Source organism: Sinocyclocheilus anshuiensis, unplaced genomic scaffold, assembly GCF_001515605.1.
Source record: "Sinocyclocheilus anshuiensis isolate Anshui unplaced genomic scaffold, SAMN03320099.WGS_v1.1 scaffold759, whole genome shotgun sequence".
Taxonomy (NCBI): domain Eukaryota; kingdom Metazoa; phylum Chordata; class Actinopteri; order Cypriniformes; family Cyprinidae; genus Sinocyclocheilus; species Sinocyclocheilus anshuiensis.
In genome coordinates this window covers 177,813-186,762 of record NW_015551052.1, presented here as the reverse complement: position 1 = coordinate 186,762, position 8,950 = coordinate 177,813, and the positions used below count along the sequence as shown (strand labels likewise).

The window sequence follows — 8,950 nt, the reverse complement described above, 5'->3', positions numbered from 1 at the left end:
AAAAAAAAAAAAAAAAAAAAAAAAAAAGACAAATGGCAAAAGTTTCCAGAAAGCATACCTCTATTTTCTTGCCCTGGACACATTTTGGACATTCCCAACAACTGGGAAGGTCCTTATTAATAATACCCTCACCGGGCACCTGCAATATACACGTGGTATTAACATATAACAGCTAATTCCATACAAACAAGATGTGGGACAGACACGTACATGTACCTTTATACATTCTGGATGAGTGATCTGAGCGCATTCGGAGCATTCCATGAGCGTTTGGACGGACTCAGAGTCTATAGACTCCTGATAGCCCTCCTTACATGTGGCACATACTGCAGTAAGAGGTAGCGCCGGCTAGAAACACAACACAAGTGTGAGATACAACACTCTCTAACATAGTACAGAGTTCATTTTTACACAATTTATGGTTTTGTTTTTAGTTTTTCTTGACAATGCTTTGCTTCAGGCAACATTTGACAACATTGTCAAACTGTATTCATTCATTAATTAATGAATAAGTCAATTTTTTATATACACTACCATTCAAAATGTTGGGGTTGATACATTTGTTTTTGAAATAAGGTCTCTTATGCTCAATTCAGGCTGCATTTTTTTTATTAAAAAACACATACAGTAAAAATAGTAATGTTATGAAATATTACCATTTAAAATAACAGTTTTCCATTTTAATATGCTATATTTGAATATTATTTCTAGTTGTAAGTCTTCAGTCATCAGTGCCACATGATCCTTCAGAAATCATTCTAATATGCTGATTTGCTGCTGATTTTTTATTATCAAAGCTAAAAACAATTGTGCGGCTTAATATTTGTGGAAACAACATTTTTTTTTAGGAAAGAACAGCATTTATTTGAAATAGTAATCTTTGACTATAAATGCCATTACTGACACTTTTCAATAATCATTGTGTTCCTGCTAAATAAATGTATACATTTCTTTAAATAATAAAAAAAAAATCTTACGGACCCCACACTTTTGAAAGGTAGCATATATGTAATGGACAAAACGTTGACCAAATTTTCTAACACTAAAAAACATCTGACATTAAAACATTTAGACATTAACACTGAACACAGATACTCACTGCAAGACACTGACGTAGAACACAGCTCTTCTTGAGTCTGCCTGGTCCTCCAAACTTCCTCATGTCCCTACAGTAGTTGCAGTCGCCACACTCGGTGCGCAGACAGGCCTCGCAGCGTTTGCAGCGCACACGTCTGCGTCTCAGAGCCGAGATGGAGGAAGACGGCTTCACGGGTCGAGGAACTGGCGGCAACACGGGGGCTGAGCCGGGAGAACGCGGGCGGTACAGCAGAGACAGAGGCAGCGGCGGCGGCTCATACCACGAGGGCTAGACAGAAGCAGACACATTTTTACTTCAACTCACTACATCTGTACATGCTGTACGGACGGTGGTCATAGTGTATAACCTACCCTTTTGGGCCATTTGACGATTGGTTTTCCAGTGTAAGACAGTTTGGGGTTATCATTGGCATGTTCCTCTAGCAGCTTCTGTTGGGACAGAAAGAAAAATAGAGAAATGAGCTTGTTACCAAAAAAAACAAAACAAAAAAAAAACAACTATATTTATGTGGCCACATGGTGTTATGTTTGCACCCGTATGTCACTGAGTAGTGCTGGGGCGTTTCTGATGCCTGCTGGAACACATTTCTTGTGTGCTGGCAATTCCTCCAACTTGAGCAGTAATTCCCAAAGTCCTTCCAGCTCTAAGGGTGTCAGGTGAACTTTCACCCCTGGACGAGCAGGAGATGCTGCCTCTTCCTCCGGCTCCTCCTTCACCATCTGCTCCTCCTCTTCCACTACATTTTCTTCTTGACCATTAAAGCCTCCTTGTTTAATCACATCCTCCTTCTTTAGCCCTGTGAAGCACAAAACAGATGTGCCAATGTAATTACGGTTGTATTGATATGTTATCGTACACATTTATGGTTTGTGCACTGACCAATGCCCAGTGAGTGCTTCTGGAACTCAGGTGTGAGGTGAGATGTGTTGGTCAGACAGTACAAGTAACGCTCCAACACATACCAGCACATCTCAAAGTAGAAAGGGTAGCGGAACTTAGCAGGGACCTGCATAAACCACAGAGACAGTCAGAAAAAGTTCACAAATGGGCATCAACGGAATAATCGAGAGCTTGTTTGAGTGCTCACCCGTGTGCGGTCCTCAATGTTGTAAATGTTGAGCTGCATGGGAATGTTAAAGCTGTGCAGAAAGTTTCCCCCAAACACCAGAGTATCCATTGGAGTGTAAACTGCATGGATCCACCCTACACACACAGACACAGTGGTTTGGTCCTAGAAAACCTGGGAGATTCCTAGCTGAAGCGTTTAATGCATGATAAGCATGTGTACCTGAGGGGATCATGAATGTGTAGCCTTGCTTCAGTTCAATCCGTTGGCACATCGTGGCTTTATCGCCGAGAAAGATGTCACCCTGTTTCCCTGACAACACCCAGTTCTCATAGAGCTCCAGGTTCTGAGGTGTGGGCGGGATCAGCCAGAACACCTGAGATCATTCAGAACAACAAGGTCAATAAGGACAGGCAATTATGAAACACCAGACGAGCTGACTGACACATAGGTTCGAAAAGTTCATAAATGGCGCAATTATGGAGAACAAGAGGATTTGAGAAGGAGAGGATGATCCAACATGATCAAACAGCCCGACAGCAATTAGAGCTGAGAAAGAAGATTCTCGCACATCTAATGGTTTGAAGTACCAAGAAAGCACAAAACTCTAACTATGCTACTGGTCAAAAGTTTGAGGTCGATAAGATAGAAGGCAAGCCTGCAACCATTAGCCGAAAAAGCGTGACGGCTAAAGCTAACGCTTCCGGGCTGGCAGTACGTGGGAAAGGAGACCAGAGGCCGTTTTTTTTAGAATGGATGTCAATGGAGGAGAGGCTTCACAGGGCTGAATAAACGGCTTTTTAGAGGAAACGGCTTATCATTTAATGAATCGACAGCCTATCTGCTAATCTTCAACATGTTTTACACTAAACAATACTTTTGGACTGAACAATTTTTAGAGTTTACCACAAAAAAATGCAGTTTTATGAGAAAAGTCACTGATTTTTTTTGCGACAGCTGAGATTCAGCTTACGGCACTTCTCATTAATTTCTATGGTATCCGTAAACGGCGACAGTGTCGCACAACTCTGACTGAAGTTCAATGACGTCAAGGCTGTAATGTGATTGGTCATTAAGGGACACGTGATCCAAGTTAGCCGTTACGCTTTCTCCAATAGTAAGTAATACAGACCCTCTCATCTCCCTATAGTAAGATAATCTCTGATTACAGCCATGATAGCTTTCATGACTTATTTAATTAGACTAGACAATGTTAAGACATTTTAGACTAAATTGGATTAATTTTGCTAAATATTTCCCATGACAATTAGAACTCCATGAACTAGCACTAAATTAAACATGCAACGAGTAAGCGAGTATTTCATTCTGAACTCAGCCTCTTTGTCAGCACACTACACAGTGTTGTACCTTTAAGACAGCACTCACCTTCGTTCCCCTGAGGATGTGATACCAGACTGATGTGCCGCCAAAGTCTATGTGGAAATCTGTGAAGCATCCCTCGACACTCATCAGACAATACCTGAAAAACACATGGCTGGTATGATCAACCTTCATAAACCAAGTTAATGTTGCCCTAGTGTTCAAACAAAAAAACTTCAATTAAATTGTATGAATAAACAAAACAACTTACTTCTGTACTTTAGGGTACTGCATTTCTATAATGGCATTGGTGGAGTCTCGCTGTCTTTCTTTAAGATGCCGTGGCCACATGTTGTCCACCCAGTCAATCATATCAACCTAATGAAAACACAAGCTAAGACATAAACTGTTTTGCACACAAAAAGGTATGAATGTTTTTGTTAAGCTCAACTGAAAATGTATATCCTGACAAGACAACTAACAACAACAATCATAAAATTTGCTTCAATAATGCCAATGCTTCATCTGCTTTTATTGCATCTTATTTTGATAACCCTCCAGGGCTACTTTGATATTTGAATCATTTATTATTATTTTTAATCATTTAATTTTATTATTTTCATTATTGTATTAGTTTTACTATTATTTGATAAGACATTCTTCTTTTTCAATATCCAATAGTGCCATCAGTATTTCTCAAAAAAAATAAATATCAGTTGACAATAATTGCGTGTGCACATACCGAGGTAGGTCTCTTGACTAGATGTTCTAGTTTTGTGTGACTGAACTCCAGGCTGATCACATTGTAGAGTTTTTCACGTTCAGAAGGCGGCGTCTCGTAGTATCTCCTCCACTGCCCCATTGACATCTCAATGCCTTTTTGAGTGTTCACATCCATCACATCAACCATCCTGCGACTGCCTATCAGAGTTAAGGTAGGGGAGGAAACGTTAGCAGGCGTCACTGATAATAAAGATGTTGAAGGCATGAGAGAGTGATAGAGGAACAAAAACTTCTGTTCTTACCCACAAACAATTTCACATCACTGACACTAAAGTCTGGGTCAGGCATCCTACAAAAGACAGATAATATAAAGAGCTGATAAGTGTCAAATGAGTTGACTGACTCCAAACACTGGCATGATGAAATAAGCCATACTTTATGCCAAGACCATCTGCTTTCTTGAAGATAATGGGGTCCCGGAGTCCCTCCCGTTGGATGTATTCCAAGGTGAAGTCTGCAAAGAACACCATACACGGTTAACATGGATCTCCAAATATGCAAGTTTTTACAATGCAAAACATTTCAAAGCAGCTTAACAGAACACGATGCTCCATAACCATATCATAGGTGGCAGTGGCAAAGAAAACTCTCAATATGGTTTAGCTAGGATAAGAGGAACTGAAACTCAGCACATGGAGCTCGCCATAAGTCAGTGCAGGAACTAAACAACATGCAAAGTTTAGCACACACCTTTCCCATCCATAATTTTGACCAGATCCGAGTTGTATCGGTCACTTTGGAGCTTCTCTTCAAGGTCAAAGGACCTCTTCCCTTCGATTTCATCGTCTGAAATGCCATCATCTTGGTAACGCCGTCGCGTGCCAGTCCGCTGAAAACAGAATACCAAATAAGACGATGAAGAAACAATACTCAGATTAACATAGAAATGCAAAAGCCATTTCTGCTTAATTCGCATTAATACAATATAATCTTTTACTACAACACACTTTGACTTAAACATTTACAGACCAATGGTTAACTCGAGTCGTATTTTCACAAAACCAATTCCAGCTCAAATTCAAACTCACCAGCATTTTCCCACAAAAATCCAAGGGTGACCATACATCCTCTTTTTCCGGACATTTCAGGCAACTTAGAAATCCCAGCCAGGACATGTCCAGGAAATAGAGGACGTATGTTCATCCAAACGTTCCTTATCTTTAGTTTCAAATGCTCCACCAGAGCTTTCTGTCCCAAGTGAACATCAGAAAGGGTGGATCCCCATTTAAAGTAAATATTAAAGAAGCCCATTTATTATTTTACTGCTGCTGTGGCACAGTCTATGTGACGATAAGGCAGTGTAAACACATGAGAATGAGGTTTTGACAGTCTCTTCCCTCAGGCGTGTGTTCACTGTAATATCAACAAACCCCTCGGGTGTAACGTCAGGCCAAGAGCGCCAGCTGTCGACGGTATAACGCCGTTACAGCTCGGTTAAAACTACATACAAACGTCCCCAGACAGCAATTTGTGCACATATTAGCTGTTGAGTACATGAGAAACTTACCAGGCGTTTGCTATAACGGGAACTCTTCTCTTCCATGCTCTGAAAAAAAAAATGAAAGGATAAAATAAATTACGCACGTTTCTTGCAGACGCTGTAATAAATGACTTCAGGTGCAGCGAGCATAACTGCATTAGTGAAACCAACTTGAACGACAGGAATAATACTAAACAAATCACCAACCTTTATGAAAAACGACTTAACTTTAAAGTACCAACTGAGTACCTACCTAGCATACGTTAAACAATGCTCCACAGAAAATGTAACAGTTAGTTATCAAGACACATTTCTTAAAAATAAATAAAAGATATCAACTGCAACCGACTGAAATCGGGTGCAACCGGTTCATGTGTCACAAAACCCATTGAGCTGCCTATCTAACAGCATTCTGGGCATTAGGAGGGAGTTAAATGCTGTCTTGGTAGGAGGCTCACTAGGCTTTGAGACACAATCATTATATAAACTAGCAGTACGATCAGACAACAGAGTCCGTTTAAATGCTCCAAATTTCCCATTCCTCCGGTAATAAATCAAAACGAAACAACACATTTTAAAAGCCAAGCTATCGAATATTTTTTTATCTGCAACTAGTGAAGTAAATAAACAGTGAAGAGCTGTGACCGATAACTGACATTTATTGCAGTTGAAGCTACTCTAGTTCTGAAGCTGTTAGCTTGAGCCAACGCTCCACTACTTTTGACCGAGAACCAGTAATGTTAATATAATTCAACCTAAAAATGGGCTTATTTTCATCACAAGGCTCAGTTGTAACTGCTCTATTACTGAAAAGCATATGGTGGGTTTAAAACAGCAAAGTCAAGCCCCTGACAGTGGAGGCTAACCAGCTAATCCACTAGCATTACCGCTAGCCCGTTAGCCTGCTAGAAACAAAACAAAAAAAAGACCTTTAAACAATACCTAGCCTTCTACTAGCCGATAGTGTCGAGTCGCTCTGTGGAAATAGCCTTAAAAATTCCCGTTGGACTGCAAATTCATCCTGTGTAATAGTGTCTTTCTTTACTTGATATTATTATTTTTGTACGATAAAGTTAAATCAATCCGCTTTCATCCGCCATTTTCAGATTGTCATGATACACACACACACTCCACTACTATCTACTCCCATGACACGCCCCTGAAATAAACAGCCAATGAGACAGCGGGAATGCAAACTAAACGAAAGATGATTGGATCAAACGGATGCCAATCATACGGGAGCTTCTGATTGTTAACGCCCCTTGCTCGTTCATTATATTTCGCGAGCCAATAAATGTTGGTATTGTTGCTTATAACGGGCAGTTTATTGGCTGCGGAGTGAGAATCGGGTCATTATGGCAGCCTATTGCTGGCAAGAATATTTTTGTTGAAATCATCGGATGTATATAATCTCTGAAAACTCATTGGTTGATTTTTGATCACCAACCGCATTTCGTAAGAAGAGGATTAAAACGAAGGCATTATGATAATTATTGTCTTGTAAAACAGCCGAGTCAAAAGCCACCTGCCATCATTCAAAAACACCCAAGGCTGTCTGTCCTCTGATTGGTCGCTGCCACATCAAATATAATGTATTTAAAAACCTTTCAAAGATTAAACCTTGACTAGTATATGAATTAAGCACATTGAAACAAAAACACGTTTCTTAAATCTAATTTTAATAGATAGTTACAGAACACATGAAATACAGCCATCCCTTATTGAAGTATTCAAAAAACGTGTAGTTTACTACAGATAAAAACAAACCGCAACACCAAAACACACAACCAAACAATATATTGGAATATAAGACAAAATGATAGACATATGACTTCTGTCAAAATGATATGAGACATATGAACGAGCCAGAAACACAAAGAAATAGAAAAAATCTCTCTCAATCTCTCTCTCTCTCTCTCTCTCTCTCTCTCTCTCTCTCTCTCTCTCTCTCTCTCTCTCTCTCCTCCTCCACACAGATGTGTCTGAGGTGCTGGGCTCCGGTCCCTCATGTGCTCCGTGTGTGTGAGGGGTTTGTCTGCATTAAACACTACACAGCACATGCATCTCTGAAACATCGAGAAGCAGCAAGGGCAGGAGATAAGCGGAGTAGGCTAAGCTGTGGTCTTGAGGTCACTTCAGCCTGAAAGACAGTAAAATAGTGATAGTGAGATCAGATGAGCACACACATGAAATGGTGTTGGCTTAACACTCAGATGGTGTTAAGATGTTTATACACATATATATATATATATATATATATATATATTAATTAATGCTGCTATTCAGCAGACACATTAAACTGATCAAAAGTGAAAAACGATTTATTTTATATAAATTCTGTTCTTTTGAACTTTCTATACATCAAAGAAAAAAGTATGATGGTTTCAACAACAAAAAAATATGATGCAGCACAACTATTTTCAACATTTCAACATTCATAATGAATAAATTCATAATCGGAAATGTTTCTTGAGCAGCAAATCAGCATATTAGACTGATAGGCATCTTCAAGAATCAGCTAAAAACACATCTCTTCCATCTTTATTTGACCCTCTGACTCTAGCACTCTCTGTTCTTTAAAAAAAAATTGTCCCTTTTAGACTTGCACTATTCATTTACTAACTGCTAGTTTTTCTTCTTTTAAAAACCACTAGCTTTTCTCATCTTTTTTTATCTTTTTGTTTTCTTTCTTTTTATTTATTATACAATTAACAAAAGCAAAATAAATAAATAAAGCCTCTAACACTAGCTACACTGAACAAAATTATAAACGCAACTATTATCAATGCCACTACAATGTTGGAAAGCACATTAGAATAATTTCTGAAGGATCACGTGATGCTGAAGACTGGAGTAATAATGCTGAAAATTCAGCTTTGATCACAGGAATAAATTACATTTTACAATATATTAAAAAGGAAAATACTTATTTTTAATTATAATAATAAATCACTGTATTTTTGATCAAATAAATGCAGCCTTTAATAATAAAAATTAAGGTTCAAAATAGGGCTTTTTTTTACGGTGATGCACAGAAGAACCATTTGGTGGTGCTTAAAAGAACCGTTTTGTTCATAGTTTGATGGACATTTGTGACCCTGGACCACAAAACAAACCAGTCATAAGGGTCAATTTTGTGAAATTGGGATTTATACATCACCTGAAAGCTGAATAAATAAGCTTTCCATTTATGTATGGTTTG

At 38.9% G+C, this 8,950-nt stretch overlaps 2 protein-coding genes across 2 annotated transcripts in view; both read right to left on the bottom strand.

Moving 5' to 3' along the window:
* The window catches only part of LOC107661934 (lysine-specific demethylase 2A-like), a 9,999-nt gene extending 3,119 nt beyond the window's left edge, over positions 1–6,880 (bottom strand). The window contains exons 1-16 of the mRNA XM_016451730.1: positions 6,691–6,880; positions 5,776–5,814; positions 4,959–5,097; positions 4,644–4,722; positions 4,511–4,557; positions 4,228–4,406; positions 3,757–3,863; positions 3,552–3,645; positions 2,388–2,541; positions 2,187–2,302; positions 1,979–2,105; positions 1,633–1,895; positions 1,450–1,527; positions 1,100–1,366; positions 211–348; positions 59–139 (exon numbers count right to left, since the gene is read on the bottom strand). Coding sequence (XP_016307216.1) covers positions 59–139; positions 211–348; positions 1,100–1,366; positions 1,450–1,527; positions 1,633–1,895; positions 1,979–2,105; positions 2,187–2,302; positions 2,388–2,541; positions 3,552–3,645; positions 3,757–3,863; positions 4,228–4,406; positions 4,511–4,557; positions 4,644–4,722; positions 4,959–5,097; positions 5,776–5,811 — 1,905 coding nt within the window. The 5' untranslated portion in view covers positions 5,812–5,814; positions 6,691–6,880. The remainder of the gene's footprint in view (positions 1–58; positions 140–210; positions 349–1,099; positions 1,367–1,449; positions 1,528–1,632; positions 1,896–1,978; positions 2,106–2,186; positions 2,303–2,387; positions 2,542–3,551; positions 3,646–3,756; positions 3,864–4,227; positions 4,407–4,510; positions 4,558–4,643; positions 4,723–4,958; positions 5,098–5,775; positions 5,815–6,690) is intronic.
* Positions 6,881–7,810: 930 nt separating this feature from the next.
* The window catches only part of LOC107661938 (syntaxin-3-like), a 38,075-nt gene continuing 36,935 nt past the window's right edge, over positions 7,811–8,950 (bottom strand). Inside the window, exon 11 of the transcript XR_001631155.1 lies at positions 7,811–7,888. The gene's annotated coding sequence lies outside the window, so the exon portion shown is untranslated. The remainder of the gene's footprint in view (positions 7,889–8,950) is intronic.